The sequence below is a fragment of the Pseudoliparis swirei genome, chromosome 5, assembly GCF_029220125.1.
Source record: "Pseudoliparis swirei isolate HS2019 ecotype Mariana Trench chromosome 5, NWPU_hadal_v1, whole genome shotgun sequence".
Classification (NCBI taxonomy): Eukaryota; Metazoa; Chordata; class Actinopteri; order Perciformes; family Liparidae; genus Pseudoliparis; species Pseudoliparis swirei.
Genome location: NC_079392.1, coordinates 13284492 through 13306562, shown reverse-complemented (window position 1 = coordinate 13306562; position 22071 = coordinate 13284492). Strand labels below are relative to the sequence as shown.

Below are 22071 nucleotides of genomic sequence, written 5' to 3'. Positions count from 1 at the left end.
GCACAAACACCTCTGGAGACAGATATACAGCATGAGATGAGTCGACAGGACGGTGGCAGCGTTCAATTAAAAAGGCATGAGAGCGGGAAGAGAAAGACCGCGCGGCCTCAAACCACCGGGCCCATCGGCATCGCTCTCTCACAACATGCTGCTCCAAAATTATTTGCTTTTACTTTTATCTGGTCACAAATAAAATGAGGTACAAGAAGTGAACTAAACAGACAAAACTAAATAAATATATTTTAAAAAAAATAAAAAGTGGATTGATATGAAATAATTAAATAAGACATGAATTAGGTTAATTCATGCTTAAAATAATAGAAAATCTTATTATTTTTTGAGGGATTCGTGATTCTAGAGTAATTAATTTATTGTAACTTCAGATTCAAAGCACAACAGGAACAGAACACACCTCAGATCAGATTTAGTCTTATTGATACACTACTTTAATGTGGTGTCCTACAGCATGTACACATTAGACCAGCAAGAAGAAGAGAAAGAAGAAGAAGAAGAAGAAGAAGAAGAAGAAGAGACATTATCGTAGGCTACTGATGGCCACCACATCAACAATGTGAGTGCACTGAGAGCATCGTACTTAGTGGCTCACCGTATTGCTGAGGCAAAGAAACATTTTGACTGTTGGTGTAGAATTGATCGTGCCCGCCACTCAGGACATTAGCCGTGAACTTCTGTGAAAGGCTGCGGTTAAAAAGATAACACAGGTTCCTCTTTCGGCTACTAGCTGCGGCCGTGACTGGGAGGCTTTCTGGTTTTACCGCTCGGGTTCAGGAGGTTGCACCTTAATGCGAGTCTACAGACTGTTATTCACAGGGAAATGCTGGCTCGTCGAAAAATGTCACCTGTACGAGCAGCTTTGTGAGGAGATGGACGAGGTACAAACGCCTTCTCTCACACACGGAAGTAAGATTGCTATCGGAAGGGAGATCGTTGGCCCGAGGGTTTGAGTTACGAGAATCGCTGCAGAGATTACTTTCAGAACAAAAAGTCCCCACTGGCAGCACATTGTCATGGCAAGGAACGGGTCTTAAAGCTCGCTTACTAACCTGCTCAATGAACTCACTCTGTCACTTCAGGGGGAAATAACAACTGTCTTCAAGTTGGCCGATAAGTCGCTGCATTCTAAGCCACGCTGCTTTGTGGGGGCGGCGAGTGAACAGAGAGATATCTGACATGTTTCAAACATTGACATGGATTTTGGAAGAGGCCGAGCCATCGTTCCCCCAGCTTGTGCACGATCACCTGTCTTTGCTTCTAATAGAGTTTGAGCCGTAATTCCCAACCACAAAAGACCCGCAGACTCCAAAAGAATTGATCCGCAACCCATTTGAAAACAAACCCAATGAATCGAGTATGATCGACTGCTAAAGATTGCAAATGACGGTGACCATAAAAGTATATTTCAGACAATAACTCTGCCGGTGTTCTGGTTTAAAATCAAGGCAGAATATCCTGAGATTGCCAAAAGAGCCCTGAAAGAAAGGCTGCTTCCTTTTCCAACATCTTTCTTTTATCGCCCACACCGTGAAGGCCGGGCCGTGAAAATATTGTCTCGTACAAAACTGGTCCAAGGAGAAAAAAAGGTTGAGGACCGCAGCATCAGACCACATCAGACCACATCAGACCACATCAGACCACATCGGACCAAAGAAATGTATTAGTTTGTTTGTAAGATCTGAGTTTGTAGTTGGTGTTTCTTTTAAACTCTATAAATAAATGTATTTTTTGTCATTTAATATTTCTTTAACTTGGCTTGGCTTGGCATTGTGGAACGTTAAGTTTTCTTCCATTAAAACCATTCAGATTTTGACAGAGAGGCTTTAAACCTTTCTTTGTTTAATGTTGTTGCAGGTGAAATCATATACCATTTTTTATTATTTTGGTCTAAAATGTTTTCAGAAACATGAAATGAATCGCCCTGATTGGCTCGTTGGCTGTCCAATCAAGTGCAGCTGTGTGACGTTTCTCTTAATGAAGCGGCTGACAAGCTCCCGATCAATCATCCCCCCTAGCTGTAATTATTGCAGCAATGCCATTGGTTCCCATCCTGCAGCTACACGCCAGTTGCTTTGTGTGCGTGTGTGTGTGTGTGTGTGTGTGTGTGTGTGTGTGTGTGTCTCCAGCTGGGTGTGCAGACTCCCTGTTTTTATGTGAACAGCTGGCAGGTCTCCACTGTTGTTTTCATATTGTGTTTGGGGGGGGGGCGCACATCTGTTTGTGTATGTGTGTGTGTATGTGTGTGTGTGTGTGTGTGCCTGCCTTGTTACCTTCCAGTGTTGTTGTGTTCAGGTGAATTCACTCACATTATAAACACAACGGGTCGATTAAAGCAGCAGTCTGTTGAACACAATCCTCACATCAGACCGGATCACATGAAACAACATCATATTTAATATTAAATTTGATGTTACCTCATATATTTTTTTACTGTGTTTCTGCTCTATCAACACATTTAGGCTTACAGTATTTAAATATTTTATGACAGGTTAACCTTATGGAGAAAACCTTTACTCAATTATACGTAAAATAAAATTCCCTGTAGTTCAGTTTGCGAACTACAGTTCAGATTTTTACAACAACAAATTCTCAAAATGTAAATTTTGTAGAAACACAAGCTGATGAAAATATTTGCTTCCAAAGAAATTTGAAAAAGAAATAAAAAATATATATCTCACTCTCACTAAACTTTTTTAAAATTGTATTCCTGTTAAGATTTCTCGTTTTAATCCTCCTTGTCTAGGTTGACCATAATTGAGGGGGGGATCAATTAAACAAGATGTGTATAAATACAGTAACATAGTATGAGAACCACCCAAGCACTAAACACAGGTTCACATGTACTCATAAATATGTGAATAAGTTAAATTAAAACATATCTTTACAGCGTCCAAACTCCTGTAGGTGGACTGGTTGACTGGTCTGCAGACTGGTTTCCTGGCAAAGACGAGACAGAAGGAGGTGAAGGGGGTGGAGGAGTTTGTAGGGGGTGGGGGGTCCAGCATATGCCCGGCCCTGCTGCCAGCTTGCCTACGTTCCCCATCATCTTCGCCCGCAGGCTTCCTGCTTCCTCCTCTCAAAGAAGACAGAGGATTTATTTCTTGTATTTTTTGGGCGCTCCAGTCAGGTTTGGGTCCTGGTGAAACCTGGTGTGCGTGGGAAGGGGCAAGGCATTAATATGTGTGTGAGTGAGAGCCTGGTTTAGATATGTAAGGCAGAGAAGAAGGAGAAGAAGAAGAGGAGGAAGAAGAAGAAGAAAAATGTGAGGAGCTTGTTTCTCGTCAGGGTCGACCTCTGACCCCTCGATGCTTTCCCTTCAGCGCTTAACAGATATTTTCGTTAGCTTGTATAATGTGAAACTTTTCTCCTCGGCCGGATCCATAAACTGAACACACAGAGAGTTTTGATACCACACACACACACACACACACACACACACACGTCTCTCTCTTGGGGAGGACAAAGGTGAGAGGAGGAGATGGATCATCCATACGCTGATGAACCGCTGACTCGACTGGTTCCTGCGTCCCTCCCAGCAGTCCCTCTTACCTTGACCCTCCTCCCGGTCAGGACGAAGACGATGCTGCGTTCGGACCGGTTCCTTTAAAAGTCCAGATACGTTCAAAACTTTAGATTTTCTACATTAGTCTGGGTGAGAACGAGGGTTGTCCACCAATACACGGTACCGAGGGGAGTGCTTGATTTAAATTGATTAGTACATGAACAAGTATGTATTAGAGAAGTGAAACATATTAATAATAATAATCCATTTAATTTATATAACACTTTTTAAGATATTTAAAGACGCTTTACATGTTACATTTCATACACCGTAGACACAGCTACAGGGAGCAATTCAGGGTTAAGTGTCTTGCTCAAGGACACAACGACTCGGGTGGGATTGAACCGCCAACCCCCTGATTGAAAGGCGAACCTGCTAACCACTGACCCACATCTATCAATATAAGTCAATGAACGTAAATTACCATATCTGGAAAGCCATAAAACATCCTCTGCTTTATGGTCTGTTTAACTCTAAATAGACCATCATTAACTCAGTGAACATCCTGCTGTATTGAAGAAGACTTGAAACTAGAGATTGAGACCATAAATTTAGGGGAATAAATCAAGAGTCTTTTCTCATAGATTTCTATACAATCGGACTTCTTTAAATATATATATATATAGACACAAGGATGTAAAAAGGTAGTAAAAGTTTATAAAGGTAAGGGGGAGGTACTGGAAGGTATTTTTTTCAGCTGTTTCTTTGTGCTTTGCTAATCTAGGCTAAAAGCATCCTGACTCCAGATGCACACTTTAACACACAGACTATCAGGGAGAAGAAAAGAAAAAAACTAAGTGATTATAAAACAAAAAACCCAAATGACACTCACGACACGCACATCCGACCAGCTGGAGGAGGGTGAGCGAATCAGCGAAACAAAAAAAACGTTCCACTTGTCTCTCCGCTCTGTGTTTGTTTTTGTGTGAGCGCGTTGAATGTGCCGGTCGGAGTCCAAGTTTGTGCCTTTTCTGACTCATTGTGTGTAAACTCGAGATTGTCGGGGTGTTGCCGTTCTCGATGATGTCGTGCAACGGCATATGTGTCACACACACACACAAACACACCGGCTCATCAATGAAAGTCGGTCAGGGGGAGTTGTGGGGGGAGGGGGTGTTCCGGCCTCTCCCCATTGCTCTGCCAGGCCATCTGTTCCTCCTGCCTCCCTCTCACCACACAACTGCTTCCTGTTTCATCCTCCTTTTCTTCTGCAGTCACACTCACACACACACTCACACACACACACAAACTGAGCCCCGTCAAGAGTAATACAAAAATGAGTTTCGCATCCTCCGAGCGAGACTAGTTCATATGAGTCGAGCGGAACCTCGTAGGACCTGACGCCAAACGGCGGCTTCCATAATAACCCGCCAAAATAAAATGAGAGATACTGAGGTGAGAGGAGACTATGTGTGTGTGTGTGTGTGTTTCTGTGTCTCTGTCCGTGTGATGGGAAAACCCAGCATGCACCTGTGTCTTTAACACGCACACCAGTCCCGACTGTGATTCTGTCCCCCCCCCCCCCACCGTCCACCCAGAAACAAGCTGTATTCCTGCTTTTCTATACTGACGTCTCGTGTATCTACTGGAGGGATGGAGATATTCCTTCAGAAATTACATTTTTTTCTTCCTCTTTCATCTCAGCTTCTTTGTTATTTCTTCTTCTCTCTGTCTTGCTCTGTTTTCTTGTGTGAATCATCCCTTTGTTCTCCTGTTTGTGACCTCGTTCTGCCTCCGTGCTCCTCTCTTCTTCGTTGTCTCTGATTTTTGTTTTACAGTCTTAATCTGTATCCACATCGCTCTAATTTCCTTCTTCCTCCCAGTCCTCCTGGTTTTTGGACATTACTCCTCTTCCTCTGCCCTTTCTGTTCGATGTTCCTCATCACTTATTTCTCTTCCTGGTTTTCCCGTCTTCTTCCTCCCCTTCTCTTTCCTGGTTCCCGGATCTACTCATGACCCCCCCCCCCCTCTCTCTCTCTTTCTCTCTCTGGTAGTGCGAGCTTGGCGCAGGCTTGGTTTCAGGCCTGGTGCTGTTGGCTGATCTCCAGCCTGGCAGCAGCTCAGTGGGAGCAGGTGGAGCCCCCATCCCCCCATCACACACACTCACTCACTCACATACTCTCACTTTGTGGTCCTGCAGTATTTTTTTGCCCAAACCGGCACAGACATCAGCCCATCTCCATGGTGACGTCCATGTTGAGTTTTTGAGTTTCTGCTCACGTCCGATTGGTCGGCTGTTTGTAAGCGTTGTGGGATGTAACTCAAATCTCCCATAATAACCTGAACTCACTCTGATGTTCTGACTCCAGTCGAATCTCAGCTCTTCCTCTTCACCATCTTCTTCTTTTTCTCTTTCTTCTCGTTCTTCATTTCCATTCTCCATTCCTTCTTTTTATGTTCTTCCTTTTTCTCCTTCCTTTCCTAATTCTTTCTTCTTCTTCTCGTTCTCCTATCTTTCCTTCTCCTTCTCTAACCTTGCTCGGGAGACACTCCAAATAATAATATAGAAATGCTATTTGCAGATGCAGCTTTAAAGTATAAGTTAATTTCAATTGAACATATTTTATTTTGAAGGTTGTTCTGGTTACGCCACATGATCATTGAAGCTACCAAACAAATAGTCCCAATGAAAACTGCCCTGGTGTGTTCAGGGGATTAATCACAATACCCACACAACCCAGACATTTGTTTGTTTGTTTGTTGTGAATCCTCCATGGTACCATTCCACTAAAGAGAAACACCTGCTTTAAAACCACATGATACTTTCTCCCTGAAATATTATAATGATATATACATTCAAACAGCACCGATGCAGCGTTTTAGACACATTGCCCCAAAATTCATACGGGAATTTTGTGATTTCCACTATGACAAAATAAAGTTCAGTGGGTTTAAACAAAGTTGAGAAGAAGAAAATGACACAGTGCACTGTGTTTGAACATGACTCAGTAGCATCTATCAAGACTTCAAAGATGAGAAATCTAACTCTGAAAGATGGTTTTTTTGTTCAATTCTTTTTACTTTTCCATTGTGAATAGCTTAACATTTAGCGGGAATTCAGGGATGATCCGCCGCCATGGTGACGGCTGACATGGTGTGATGGTGACGGCGAGGGTGTGATGTTGATGAAGCTAAAGGAGAGTTTGAGCTGCAGTATGAATGCAGCCGTGTGTGTGTGAGGAGGCTACACCTGAGGACCAGGTGTGTGTGTGTGTGTGTGTGTGTGTGTGTGTGTGTGTATGTGCACCTCTAAAGCTAGTTATAACTTTTACTTGATATTAAACAAAGTCTAAACCCTCAAACAACCCTTTGAAGAAGCGAGGAACAAAAAGCTCTGTCGCCGGGCGGTTTGACTCTCTGGAAGCTCTTTGTCGTCTCGCCCTGTGGCCTGCTGGGAGAGTTTTTAGGCGATGACGGAGCACATCGTTTCAGTGGGTCAGTGTGAAATTCCGAATGAGTGATTGATGGGTGGATTATAGATGACATGCTGCTGCCGGTTATTTTTTCAAACATAATCCCTTCACTTGTGCCTCTGATGGAATTCAACATGTGTTTGAATCTTTTTTAAATTCTAAATAATTCAATCTTAATTTTGGACATTGATAGTAATATTGTTTGTATTAATATTGTTCATATTATTATTATTATTATTTCTATTATTAATGTTATCATTGTAGTAAATTATATGTAGAGACAGAATCTGTGTAACTGCATCCAATATTTGGGATTAATTTGACTGAATTGAATTGAATTAATTTATTTGAAACATTTCATTTGTCTTCAGTTACCTATAAATAATAGTGATATTGATATTTACAAATAATCACAGAAAAGTGTGTACAAATGCAGATTCACCTCAACGCATCTGCAAATCCGCGAAAACATGTTTTTGTGAGTTTTTTCCTCATTATTTTTAATTCAATTTTCTCCATTTTATCTTGCAATTTTTTGAATTTCCAGATTTAGGAAAAAAATATGAATTCATCACAGTAAGCCGTTTGACTTTGTTAGTAAGTATTAAAACACAGCATTCATGTTGCTCATTTGTTTGTTTATTTTCATTCTTTTACATGTATTTTCATTATAATTTAATTTTGTATTTACAGTCCCGTTCATATACTCAGATGTTGATGATTAGCTGGACGTTTCTTAATTCAGTGCAGAATGTGTTCATGCACACAGCAGGGCTTCCTGCCGCCGCCCATGAGACTGTGTTGTAGTGTCAGTCTGTCGACTCTAGATGGCGCCTCTGGCTTCTTTACTGACATATTTATATTTAAATGTTCTTATTTAATCAAACAAAACACATTATACAGAAATGTATAATGATAGTAGAAAGTAAAAACATATGAAAACACAAACATTTAAAAATGATGTATTACAAAATGCCTGTTTATTTTTTCTGACGTTCTTTAAAATGAGGTTACATCATCATCGCTGTGTTTACGAGGACATTAGTGCGGTAGTCCAGTTCTCTTGGACAATCCTGGTTTGCAGAAACACCTGATCCGGGTTCCTGATCTCAGACATGTGCGTCATGTATTAATTTAACCAACACAAACACGATCAGCTCAAATCTGCACGGACACACACACAGACACAATTCTATACTTATGCAGAAGCACACACAAAGGTAACACACAAAGGGTCACATATTGGCGGTTCACACTGTCACTACAAATACAGATCTGAGAGAAATAAAAAAAACTGATTTAAATGTTGAGTGCTATGTGAAACTGATAACAATTCTTCTTCGTGCGACTCAACTCTGCAGTAAGGCTCCCACCCCCGAGAGCGAGTAATCCATGATCACACATCAAGATTATTGATCATATTGAAAACCCAATTTAATTGTGGCAATCTAATTACCTTCTCTTTGTCCTGACCTTCGTTGTTTAGCCGGCTAATAACCATGGAGCCCGCGGCCTCGGATGTGTTTGAGTGAAAAAGTAAATCTGCAGATTGTCTTGTTAAATCACGCCAGCCGTCCTCCTATTAACATAAAAGCTTCTGTTCATTAACCTCGGACGACCCGCGGCTCCACTCCTGGAGGACTGGAAGACCTGCAGCCAAGAGAGGGGGAGAAGGGGAGAAGGGGAGGGGAGAGAGGGAGAGAGGGAGAGGTCAGCTGAGGTCAGCGCAGATTTATTTAGAAAGAACCGCTTACAAACAGGTGCTCCACAAGACAAACTCCGGCTCTGGGGACACAAAGGGCCTTGTCTCGTAAATTCCCTTTAATGAGGATTTGAAATGCAGAATAATGAAAAGCATTTTTTTTCGGAGACACTTCTAAGGGCAGAACGTTTTGCCGACCAAAATATATATTTAGAGTGATTAGGAACCGGATTGAATACAAGGTCCTGAAGCCGGATGAAGTTCTACACCTCCATCTCGTCCCCACGTGTTGTCTGTTGTTTGTGCCAATTTTTATTCTCAAAGCCTTCACATGAAATCTGGACTCCAAAAACCTATATTTCCCAGAATGCAACTGGATATTGTCCTTCATTAGAGCCTTACTGTCTGGTAAAAACAGCCTTCTCTTCTTGACATCACTGTGACGTCACCAGGGTTATTTTCTCCAGGCCTTGTCCCTAACTGCTGTTGAACTCTATTGGTCAGCATGCCATTTCAAAGTTGGCCAAACAATTTAACACCACAAGGTCCCTTTAGTAGCCTTATCTAAGACTTCATCAGCTGAAGAGTTTGATGGATGACGATCTTTCAAACAGTTTGAATATAAAAACCAAATGTAAACTCATCTGCTGAGGAAGTGGAAAGCTCCTGCTCCTAAATGGCCCTCGTGGTCGGATTGTTTAAACTTCGACATTCAAAACTGTTCCGTTAACTTGAACGTGAACTTTTATATTTTTTACATACATACATTAAGATGTATAATTTGTGAACATGAAGTTTTATATTCAAAATGAAACAAGTCATGTGGGATCCATGTATTTTCAGTAAAACGCCCAGTTGTCAGCACAGCAGCGTGGTTCAGGTGTGTCGTCAGCGGCTGTTCGCGCTGCTGGTCCGCACGTGAGACCCCCGCCGGTCAGGTCCACTGCAGCCTCCGCTCCCCCTGATATCTGCACCGACAGCAGTTACAGGGGCGTGTCTAGGGGGTGGCCAGGGGTGGCACGTGCTACCCCTGGAATCTGATTGGCCACCCCAGGTGCCACCCCATATGCTAAACTATGATTGGCTATCTGCCCACGGAGGTGGGAACGTTTGAATTGTGTGACTACCGAACTTTCATTTTCAACCGACAAGAAGACATCAAGAAGACATCAAGAGATTGCGGCTACTCGCTCCTGAAAGATGTGAGTAGCTAGAATTATTGATAACAGTTACACATAATGAGTCAGTGGTTTAAAAGTTTGAACTGTAATAAGCTAAAACGTTTTTGATTTTCACGATATGTGGTGCAGGTCTGTCATCATCGCGACTGTCGACAGTGTCGACTGACTCAGCTTGCTGCCTAGCAAACCTGTCCAGGGATTCTTAGCTCCTGAAAGATGTGAGTAGACTTATTGATACACATGTGTGAATGGTTTAAAAGCTAAAACGTTTTCCCATCTTATTTTATTATTTCCTGACTCAGCTTACTAGCAAACCTGTCGTCATCATTGTTTGGTTATTGTCAACGATGCTAACGCTAACGCTAATGCTAACGCTAATGCTAACGCTGATGCTAACGCTAGCTAACTTAACGTTACAGTATGTAAATCTGTCTTGTATCTCTTCTAACTTTGTAACATTAGACCTGAGTAAGTTTTGCATGTCACATTCATTCATGCATTCATAATTAGGCTAAATGTATTGTGCAAGATATAGTGACATGCATCATGACATGCGACTATTACAGTATGAAAAGAAATCAGAACATTCAGGTACACGTCAAAAGAAAGAAATCCAAAACAACAGAGCAGGACAGAGCAGCAGAAGCCAGCAGTGCTAGTCAGTCTGAGGATGAGAGCCAGCTTGACTCTGCTAGGGATGTACAGCAGGAGCCTCCAGCTTCAGCTGTACACATGGGTATGTAAAATCCTGATAGTTCCAGATTTCTCTTTAGTAAGCACTTATTTGATTGCCTTGATAATATCAATGACATTGTGGTTAATTGCCAGACATTGAAACTAAAGTTGACACTAACTTCTCAATTAGTGTAGAAGTGCAATAGTCATTATTTCATTTTAGTCATCTGGTTGCGTAACATACCACTTAGCCTACTTACAAAAGGCTGATTTTATTATCATTCTGATGACAACGTATGTGTTTTGTAGACTCAGACAAGGATACTGGTGATGAAGGCCCTTCATCTTCACTTGCACATCAGGGTATGTAATGTATGCATCTTTATAAAACTATCTGCTATGACTTGAGATGTTTCACTTTTGCTATACTTATAGTGGCTTATACTGAGATTCAGGGCAAAGCCCTATTTTTAACAATACAGGTGTGAAAAAGCTAAATATGACTAATTTGACATACAAATAAATTGATACAACTGTTAAAATCCTATATTACTTCAGGTGTGTCAAGTCAGCCACTCTCTGACAATGACACTGACACTGAGAACCATCCAGCAGTACCTGCAGGCCATGCAGTGACACGTGGGGATGGTGATGCAGCAATATGGCCCCACCTGGACCTCATGGTATGCCTTAATATTTCATATGAAATATATTGTACTTAATTCAATTCTTTCATCTGTACTAATGCCCCAATGAGCACTTCTGTCCCAACAAGTACATGACACTGATCCAATTCTCATGCTTTTGTCACTTTCAGATATTTCACAGTCAAGAGCAGCAGGTCCCTCTCAGCCTCGTTTAAAGGTTTTTCCAAGAACCCTCCAAGGTGAGAAGAGGAGGCGTTCAATCCAGTGTGGTTTAACCACAATTCCTGGCTTGAATACTCACAAAGCAAAGATTCAGCCTACTGTTACGCATGCAGACACTTCTCCTGCCTATCAGAATCTGTTTTCTCCTCAGAATCAGGCTTTTCACACTGGAAAAAGCGTACAAAGATGCTGGCTTTAAGTTGCATGAGAAATCTGAGTCTCACATTAATGCCATGTTTGCTTGGAATGAGCACAAGAGGCTATTGCTTACAGATTCTTCTATCTTAGATATGATTAACAAAGAGTACAAAAAGAAAGTTGAAGAGAATCGCAGTTACATTAAAACAGTTGCAGATGTACTGCTTTTGACAGCAACACAGAATATAGCACAAAGAGGTCACCGTGAATCGGAAGAATATGACAACAAAGGGAATTTCTTAGGAATTCTAGGAATGATCGCTAAACACAATCCTATGGTAGCCCAAAAAATGAAGGGACAACGCAATGCAAAATACACAAGCAATACCATACAGAATGAAATTCTGCAGTGCTTAGCAAGTATGGTGCGTGATGAGATTGTGAAGGAAGTGAAGGAGAGTGTGGTATTCTCTGTCATTGCTGATGAAACCAAAGATCTGAAAAAGAAGGAGCAGCTGTCATTAGTAGTTAGGTATTACTACAACGGGCTGTGCATGAAAGCTTTGATTTCCAACATGCCCAACATCTAGATGCTAAGGGCTCAGCGAAATGATCATCCAGTGTTTAGAAAGATATGGCCTTCAGTACAAAGAAAATCTTGTTGGACAAGGTTATGATGGGGCCTCAGTGATGAGTGGCAAACACACAGGTGTGGCAGCCAGAATTAAGACAGAGGCTAAACATGCGTTGTATGTCCACTGTAATGCGCACTGTCTGAACCTGGTCTTAGTTGACACTGTGAAGTCAGTTCCAGAGGCTGATTGCTTCTTCTCACTGCTTGAGAAGCTCTATGTGTACATGTCAGGATCTTATGTGCACCAGAAATGGCTGGATGTTCAAAAGGAGATGTATGGGGGCCAGCCTAGGGAGTTACAACAACTTAGTGACACAAGATGGGCATGTAGAGCATTGGCTTGCAGGAACTTCATGGATAGGTTACCAGCTGTGTTGTGTGTCCTTCAAAATATAAGCGAAGAAAATCATAGAGACAGATCCACTGATGCTCGAGGTTTGCTTGCACAGATTGACCTCACATTCATATCCTCCTTGCAACCTTCCGAAAACTGTTCGGAAACACAAAGCTGCTTTCTGACCTGCAGTCACCCTCAGTTGATTTAGCTATGGCAGTAGACATGGTGGTCATCACGATACACTTCAGGAGTACAGGACTGAGACATTTTGTGATCAACTGTGGCATGACATAGTAGAGACAGCCAAACAGTGTAATATAGCTGTTGAGAATAGTGAGAAGAAGAGATCACAAAAGTTAGCTCCAAACTTGGTGGGTCTTATGTGACATGTACTATAGGCCCGGGTGAAGGGTAATGATGACAAAGATACATTCAGACAGAGACTACTCTACCCCATCCTTGACTCCATGATTGGTGAATTGGAAAGAAGGTTCTCAAAACCTAACTGTTTTATAATGAAGGGTTTACAGGCCCTAAACCCTAAAAGCAGTACATTCCTTCAAGACAACCAAGTATTTGGCTTGGGTGAAATGTATGGTTGTGATCAAGAAGATCTTACTCATGAGCTTCACCAGGCTAGGAGAATTTTGAAAAGGAAGGCTGAGAGTGGGGCAAGAGAGTTGGCAAGCATTCTAGACTTGACTGTGTTTTTAGAACCGCATCAAGAGGTGTTTCATGAGCTCTTCAGGCTGTGCAAAATAGCTGTAGCCCTTCCAGTCAGCAGTGCTGCCTGTGAGCGGAGCTTTTCTGCTCTAAAGCTAATTAAAACCATTTGAGGACAACAATGGTAGATAGCAGGCTAAGCCATTTAGGTGTGCTAAGCATTGAGTCAAGAAGAGCTAAGGCATTGAACATGGATGACTTTATAAAACTGTTTGCAAGCCAACACAAGAACAGGAGAATTCAACTGTTTTAAATGTATCTGGGCTGAACTCTTTGTTTGCTCTTTACTTTATACTGTGACAGTTTTAATTGTATTTATTTTATTGGCACTTTACTTTATACTGTGACCGTTTTCAATATTGTTGGCATTATTACTTTATTTTAAGTTTGTTGGCACTTACTCTGAGAATGTGCATTTTCTTTTGTATATACAGTACTGTACAAGTTGTTAAAGAATAAAGTATGGAAGTTTTATATTACATTTGTATGGTGTCACTCTGTTGAGATTGGTAGGTCTGTTTATCTTTTAAATTAAACTTTAAACACAGGAATGTAAGACACTATAAAGTAATTAAAGTAGATATGGATAGTAGAGACAAAATGGTAAATTAATGCGATGTGCACTCGTACTTCATGCCACCCCTACATAAGTCAGTTCCCCACTTGGGCCACCCCAGTCAAAAAGGTCTGGACACGCCACTGAGCAGTTATACCTCTAAAATACGGTCAACATAGCGCGGCTCTCATCAAAATTGCACGCGGGGAAAGGGAGACCTGTGCGGCGGTCCGCAAGCAGCAGCGACTGCGCTCCGCGTCGCTCTCCTCGCCTGATGAGCGTCTCGTGTCGGCTGGGAGGGAGGGAGTGCTCCCGGGGGGCGGGAGCGGCTCCCCGCGGCACGCAGCGCATGCCGCACCGCTCTCACATCGAGGAGGAGGAGGAGGAGGAGGAGGAGGAGGAGGAGGAGGAGGAGGAGGAGGAGGAGGGAGATAAACAAACAAATTACAAAAATTACAAAACTGAACTAATGCAACTTCTGTAAAGTCTGCGAGTCGAGACGAGCCAAGCCAAACAAACCGACTGAGAGAAGCCGGTAAGCGTGCCATGCCGTGCCAAGAATTCAGTCACACTATTTTCTCCCCGGATTAGTATTCCAGTAGAGCTCCTCACAGACTGACTGCCGGACATGAAGCCTTCCGAGCAAAGTGTTCACCTGCTCCTCTTATAGTTGCAATCGCAATACGAGTCTTTGAACTGTATTATAACTACATTGTAACTATATAAGAACTCCATATGTCTGTCTCTTCTTCTACTATTATCATTATTATTAAAATTGCTATTATTGTTATTATTAATAATAATATTTCTATTATTATAGTTGGTAGTAGCACCAGATGTTGTGACAGTGAATGGAATGCAGTGAACATGCGCGTTCTCGTGTGCGCGTACTCTTCTTTTTTCTACCTTAATTCGCTGACCAATCAGACGCGGCTCTGACGTTCAAATTCCTCGGTTTAGCCCAATCGGTAGCTCTGACGTCGCGGCTTCTGATTGGTTCTGCCGCAGGCGGCGCAGAGGACCATATGCCCTAAAATGACGCTATATGCGGTCCTTAAAAATATGCGTGTGTCATAAAGTTTATGGTGACTTTATTGCATTATATGATACCTTATCTCTTATGTCATCTCTTTGATAGACCCACAGGTACTAAATTGAGTTTGAATAGATTTAATTGTGCATTCTAATCACGATGCTATCCATATAATACTTAACAATACTTTAATACCACTTATAATTCAACATAATGTGATACTGAAATATTACTGCGGTGCTAAATATGGAGTTTATTGTCTTCATTATAATATGTTTGTGGTCCTACAGGTTGATCATGTCTGTTATTTCACTTATCTCTTAAATTCAGATTGTAAATTGCTTACAATAATCTTGGACTTTACTTATTAGTCACTTTATTGCACTTTGATCACCCATAATGTTGATATAATATCCACCGAATATATATCCCTGTGTCTGTGCTGTCCATTTTTGTACAATATTTTTAATAATCTCTTTAATCCCCGCGTGGCATCAGTTCATGGTGTGTTCATGGTGACCATGAGTTATATAATATTACAAGGATTACCAAGGTGCCAACTGTTTTATTAGTCATGTTATGTTATTGTTACATTCTTATCTCCCAAAGATATCAGTATGATCTTAAGGTGTGTAACAGTAGTGAATTATTTACACCCTGTGGTGAGTTTCTAAGGATTGGGGTATTTTATGTCCCATAATGTGAATGTTACGTACTGTGTGTGTGTGTGTGTGTGTGTGTGTGTGGTTGTGTGTGCTGTACCTTTTGTGGTGATTTTATCTCCTGTAGTGTGTCATAGTCCGTCATATTGAGACATCTCGTGTTACACAGTGGCCTGCGGTTCCTGTGATTTATGCTCCCGTTTATGGAGTTTGATCTGCTCCTGTATCGTCTTCAAACGGTCCTACGGGGACACGCGGGGTGGGAGGGCTCGCTGGGTTTTAATGGCTACTTCTCATGGACCAACATTCCTCTTATGTCCCCGTAAATGCTTTTACATGCGTCAGGTGAGACTTTAGGATTCTCTAAAGGGTTTTGTGTTTCTTTCGTGTGCCATCTAAAGGCTTAATTACAGCTGCTCATGCCAGCCACATTTAATTTGGGATTTAATCTTTTTTTTTATCACTTGGCTCTAAATGTTCATTTATTGGTGCGTCCCATGTATTCTTCCTGCTTTTACGCTGTGTGGATGCTATGTGAAGGGGGCCCTGTTAAACTGGCTCCACCAGTTCATCTGGAGTTTAAACACCTGCAGAGAGTCTCACTGTGATCACACAAATACCTGCATTTATACTTTTTACTTTGGGCAACGTCCTCCCTAAGAGTGAAATATGGATACAGTTTGCACAGTTGCCTTTAACTGTGGAACGAGTACTTATATATTATATACATATATTATGTATAACATTTAATGTCATATATCATAAATAGAAGAAAAAAGAATGCAATTGAATCTGATATGTCAGAGGTCAGGGGGTCAAGTGCAGCATAGTTATGTAAGATTGGAACAAAAACATGATTGGCAATATCTCAACATCTCACGTGTGTTTTATGTGTGATAGATTATTAATACATAGCTGTATTTGTTGGAGGCTTGAAATGGAGCGAAAGTCGTGGAAGTGTAATTTAAAAAGAGTTTCCCCGCAGGGAGCGGATCCTGTCGGATCTCTATAGATCTCACGGATCTCCTCCTCGACTGTCGGCTTCTCATCGACCCCGCTCCGGCGCGTCTGTTTCAGCGCATACGGAGAGACGTCTGCCAGTTCCCGGTGTTTTTTTAAAAGTCTCGTTTTGCGCACAAAATATGCGCACAGCGACGGATAACAGCTTGTTTGTATGTCTTGCGCACACACCGGGACAGGAGAATAAAAAGTGAAAAAGAGAAAAGAAAGAGCGAGCCTGTGGAGTGAGTGAGTGAGAGTGGAGCCGCAGAGCCGCAGGCTGGACTCGATGGGGCGCAGAGAGCGGGGACTGGATCCGAAGTTACTGGATCCGCTGTGACGGTGGAGCCTCCTCACGGTTCTTACCGTGGAGATGCCGTTAAGTTGTTTTACTTTAATAAACGCAGCGAAAACATTTCGTCAGAGCTGCGGAAGAAATTTCTGCCTCGTGTTTTCTAATCAATACCGACCAAACTGATCAGTTTTCATCTCAACGTCCTTCAGGAGCACACTCACACAAACACGCGCTCACACACCCACCCAAACACACGTACACATAAGCAGCAGCAGCAGCAACATCACCACCTGATCCTACTTGTGAAACTGCGCGAGCGGGATCGACGGCGTTCTTTCTGATCGATTAGCCGAGTGTGTGATCACTAGGAGCTCTGCAGGGGTCAGTGCGCACTGTCCCGCGGCCGCACGTGCGCGCGCATGCACGCACACACAGACACATATACACACACTTACACACACACCCACACACACACACACACACACACACACACACACACACACACACACACACACACACACACACACATACCGCGACGCAGTCCGGGCGGCGGAGCAGCGAGTGGATGTCCCGGAGCTCGGAGCAGCACACAGGCATGAGGAGCGGCGAGGAGGTGGCGCTCCGCTCTGCGCCCGGGACAACACATACCGACTGACTCTCTCTCTCTCTCTCTCCCCCCCCCCTCTCTTCTTTACCGTCTCCTCCTGTTGGAGATAAATTAACGGAAAGCAGCTGTCGGTTGTTCTAGAGGCGAGGCGGCCGTCTGGCAGCTCAGGGATCCCGTGTTGCCCCTTTCTTTCTTCCTGGTCAGTTCTCATTTTTTCCGGGAGACGCGACTGCTGCACCGCGCCCCTCCAGTCCCGAGCACCGAGGAGCCGTACCGCCGCACGCCGGCCACAGCGCGCCGCAGGACGGATAGACATGTTGCTGAGTTCCGCCAATCGCCGCAGATCTCCGGCGGTTTGAAATGCAGTTTCGGGACGTTTTGGAGATTTGCACCGTCCGCCACTACAGCCATCACCACCGGCCGCTCTTTCCTCGCAATAACCCCCCGGCACCGACATCACACCGGGCTGCCCTGTGACTTTTTTCTCTTTTTTATTTTTTTTGTGGCAATTTTGAGCTTTTCTAACGGGACTTTTTCAATCTTGTTGCCGGAGATGTTCTTCGTGTCTGGCCTGAAAGTTGAGCGCTCCCCGGCGGAGGGCCTCTAACAGGTCCGGACAGTACATGTAACCCGAGGCGGAGGTCAAAGTTCAGCTCTGGTTGGAAATGTGAAAGCGAAGGGGGCAAAAGGAGGGCTCTATTTCCCCCTCTTCTCTTTCTCTCTCTCTCTCCCTCTCTCTCTCTTTTACACACTCCTTTTTTCTGTTCTTTCCTTTTTTCACACTTGACATCACTGCGCACACTCGCGCGCACACGCAAACACTCACACAGGCTGGAGTTACAGTAACCCCCCCCCTCCCGCCCCCAACATACACACAACTTCCAGATCTAAGATTAGATCCGACAGAAATGTATTCTCCGCTATGTTTAACACAGGTGAGTGAGCTCTTCAAACTTTTGGTTGGTTCAATGTCTCTCTTTAACACTGTTTCTTTCGCAGCCGAGCCCGCCGCGAGCTCTCCGACGGCTCGCTGTCCACCAGGGACCGTACGGACTCAGTAGACCGGCCCATGCGTTCCGCGGAGCGGCTGCAGCTCGCTCTCTCTATCTCTCTCTTTCTCTCGCTCTCTCTCCCGCTCGTCTTCCTCCGCGCGACGGCACATGGCGGCCGGCTCAAAACTTCCTTAGTTCAAAACAAGTTAGCGCAGATATATAGGATTCATGACAACTCCCCCCCCCCCCCTCCCACACGTGTGTAGTTGTGCTGGTTTGACTCGCTGCTCGTGTCGGTTTTCTGTGCGGGCTGAAGACACTTTGTCCCCGGCTGCTCGTCTGATTTATAAGCCACCCCTCCCCTCCCCTCCCTCCCCGCTCTTCGCTCCTGCTTGCCCGGCGCAGCCCTGACCGCAGCTCCGGCAGAGAGTTTTCACGGGGATGTCGGTGTGTTGTTCGTGCAGGACGTAAATGAGTTGGTTACCATAAAGTTGGAATGCTATACATTTGCGCACGGTAATGTTGACATGTGCTGGTTACTATTTATGTTCTCTTGAACCCCCCGAACTTTCCAACTGTGGCTCGACGCACAGAGACACTTCCAGTTCAGTTTGTCGTTCGACACGATGGAGCATATTGGACCTGTTATTATTTGACAGCTGTGCTAGTTTATATGACAAAATAATGAATACTGAGCATGATCAGTGTACACATAGTGAGCATGGCCGGGTTGCAGGAGTTTCAGCCTCAACCACTTTTCTTTTTTTCTTTTCTTCACCTGCTTGTATTGAACCCAGGAGGTATGATCCTGTTCGGTTAAAAATCATAAATAATGGGGATTTGATCATGGATCGCTTCCTTCCCTGCTGCTGTTCAGGCCTCATGCAGGCCTGACTCAAATGTGGGTCTCAGTAGAAAAACCCAATATGTGTGTGTGTGTGTGTGTGTCAGAAGTGACCTGAGGTGACACAGCAGCACACCTGCACATATGGATGTCCATACAGAAAGAAACAAATTCTTCCACACCTCCACAGATGACCGGTCTGGTGACTAAATGATTTTGGATTTATCTCCAGACCCCAAAATCTCTGAATTTAAATAAAACCTCTTTGCATATCTATCCGTTAGTAATTTAAATTTGACCTAATTTGATATATTACACAAAAACATGTCCCTCTTGCCGCACTGTTGTGTTGGGGGTCAGAGGTTAAAAGAAAAAGGGGATTTAAGAGCTTTTTTTGGGTGTGACCTCATGGAGATTCCGACTGCAGATTTTGGCTTCCTCTTGTAGGAATTATCGTCTTAATCTCCTGAATTAACCACAGCACATAGACACAAATGGATTTAAATCATAAAACACATTTAATCACACTGATTTAAATATATATAAAAGTATTTCAGCATTTCAAACACACATTTTTTTATTATTCAACTAATTATTTAAAATGCATTTCATTGCCAGGAGTATTGGCTTTGAAATGAAATTAGATGTCATATTTCATTATTTATTACCAAACCATTATTTCTTCTTTATGATCCAGAAAGAAGACCTTTTGATAATTTAATTCCTAACAATTTATAAATGAGAGGATTTATTGATCCACACAGCAAAAGGAGATTATGCAGTAACATTTAGTTATTGTGTGTTTTTAACGTGACTTGTGTGGCTGCAGCTTCGTTGAATCCAAAATTTCCGCAAAATGTTTTAAAAATAGATTTGTCAACTTGATTTTCTGCTTGGAGCTTCAGTCTGTGTCAAGGCGCGTTCGAAGACGATCTGAAACTGCAGGAAACGAACAGGAGCTTTACCGTTTAATCAGATTAACGGGCAGTAAAACCAATAATCAGCACACAGAGTCGCTTTTATAAATCCTCCTCAGTGGAGGGTTAGGAAAAAAAATGTGTTTCAGTGGTTTGAACAGATGTTTTTATATTTGATAAACTAGTTTGGTCATTTGAAAAGATGTTATCGAGCAGATGCTTTTCCCCCTTGTTGCTCAATGGTTGCATTATTTAATTTTTCACTTTTTGTTATAATTCATCTGATATTTTTGATAATCTCCCAACATTGAACAGAAGCTGGTGTGTCTGTGTGTGTGTAACAAGCTGCTCAGTGACGAAGCCAACATGCACCCTATTTTAATTTCACATCGAAGAGCACACATTTAATATAAATATATGCATATTAAAGTTAATGTTGGTTGAAACTGTTGACTTATTTGAAAAACCTCTTTCAGGTTAAACTTGAACTGGTGTTTCTTGATTTTTTTTAAGCGTTGAAGGATTTCCTGCTGAGCTGCCGGATTCAAAGAACACTAAATAAAATCGGACGCATTAAGTGCCAGTGATGTAAGCTGCTGCGTTTTGGCCCTAAGCCAACCAGCGGGGGGCGCCCTCTAACGAAAGCCTTTTAATCGTAAATGAACAGTTTAAAGTTGCTCTAATTGATCCTGGCCTGTGGTAGTTTTGGTGAGTTTTGTGCCTTTACGACAAACTTTCGGATTATCGCAATAAGTAATGCTCCAGAATTTCAACGAAATCTGGATGTTTGGTAGCAGACGTCGTTTAAGTTTTCTCCAGCTAGCTTTTACGTTGGCTTCATTTTTTTATGAGTTTTGTTTGCCATTTAAAATATTTTTAAAGAAAGGAGTCCCTCTTTGTATCATTTTGTGATCATACACAACCGTGGGAATGCAATACAGAAATAGAAATTAAGAAACACATGCACCATTCCATCCACATGCATTAATGCACAAAACCAAACAACAAATCTTGTCTTCCTAGCAGCATTTTACCCCTCTAAAAAAACACGTTGGAATAGATATATATATATACACATATATCGCAGACAATATTAAAGGTCTTGTGAACGGTGTGGGAAGGTTTTATGGTACAAGGCTGCATTTCCTGCAAACATGATGACTGCCATTCATGTCAGGGGTCCATAAGATGGACCTTCCAATCCTTCATGTCTTAAACCATATTCCTCAGGCTCTGATTGGCTCTGAGACATCAGGGAACTGGTCTGGCGTCTGTGTGTGGAGGCACGTCTGTGCGGTCGAGGCCTCGCCGCTGAGACCAAGCGACACGGCGATAATTCTCCCAGTGTGCTGGTGTGGGTGTCAATAGACGGGGAAGCAGGGAGGATTACCATTATTGCTCCCTCCTCCACTTTAAATGACTGTTATTCAGGGGGGATGTTGTCACAGGCCTGTTGTTCGGAGCCCATTACATCTGTCACCAAGGTGCAGAGTGGGGGGACGAGGGGGGTGAGCGTGCAGCCACCGGCTCCCAGACTCTCCCCCCTTTGCAGGTTTACAAACGCACATTTCCTCCGAGAGGGAAAAGAAAGGACGAGACCCCTGAAAGAGGCGGAGAAAGAACCGCGTCCACTTCAAAAGCCTCGTCGACACGGTTTGACCCAGGCGGCCTCCTCATTCACAGATGCTCCTTCAGACAATCTGTCGGATGAGATGAGACCGCTTTCTTTTTTGGGGTTTTGTTATAAACACCGGCTTGAATTAAACGTCGTACCGCAGACGGATTTTCAGAGTGAAAATAGATTGCAGAAATGAGAGAAAAGTGCAAAAGGGGGGCCAGGGGGAGAGAGATTATCTCACACCAACTGGCAGAGTTTGCTCTTGTTTGGAAAAAGAGAAACATGTTTTTGAGGGTGGG

General features: G+C 43.0%; 1 protein-coding gene and 2 long non-coding RNA genes across 7 annotated transcripts in view; 2 read left to right on the top strand and 1 right to left on the bottom strand.

The window, feature by feature from the left end:
- Positions 1 to 7607: 7607 nt before the first annotated feature.
- LOC130193947 (uncharacterized) lies at positions 7608 to 18092 on the bottom strand. 2 transcript variants are annotated; one of them, XR_008831743.1, is made up of 2 exons: positions 17326 to 18092; positions 7608 to 8640 (listed from the first exon to the last, which is right to left on the bottom strand). It is a non-coding gene; the product is annotated as an uncharacterized LOC130193947 (long non-coding RNA). The 2 variants fall into 2 exon arrangements; XR_008831742.1 differs by lacking the exon at positions 17326 to 18092 and adding an exon at positions 14024 to 14172.
- LOC130193946 (uncharacterized) lies at positions 9801 to 11199 on the top strand. 2 transcript variants are annotated; one of them, XR_008831740.1, is made up of 4 exons: positions 9801 to 9894; positions 10003 to 10091; positions 10858 to 10911; positions 11107 to 11199. It is a non-coding gene; the product is annotated as an uncharacterized LOC130193946 (long non-coding RNA). The 2 variants fall into 2 exon arrangements; XR_008831741.1 differs by lacking the exons at positions 9801 to 9894; positions 10003 to 10091 and adding an exon at positions 10481 to 10609.
- Positions 18093 to 18100: 8 nt separating the features above from the next.
- Positions 18101 to 22071, top strand: part of nfia (nuclear factor I/A) — a 103258-nt gene continuing 99287 nt past the window's right edge. For 2 of the 3 annotated variants that reach the window (XM_056414780.1, XM_056414779.1), the window contains exon 1: positions 18254 to 18336. In XM_056414780.1, coding sequence (XP_056270755.1) covers positions 18310 to 18336 — 27 coding nt within the window. In that variant the 5' untranslated portion in view covers positions 18254 to 18309. Of the gene's footprint in view, positions 18337 to 22071 lie in introns of all 3 variants that reach the window. The other variant, XM_056414781.1, reaches the window with a different exon arrangement.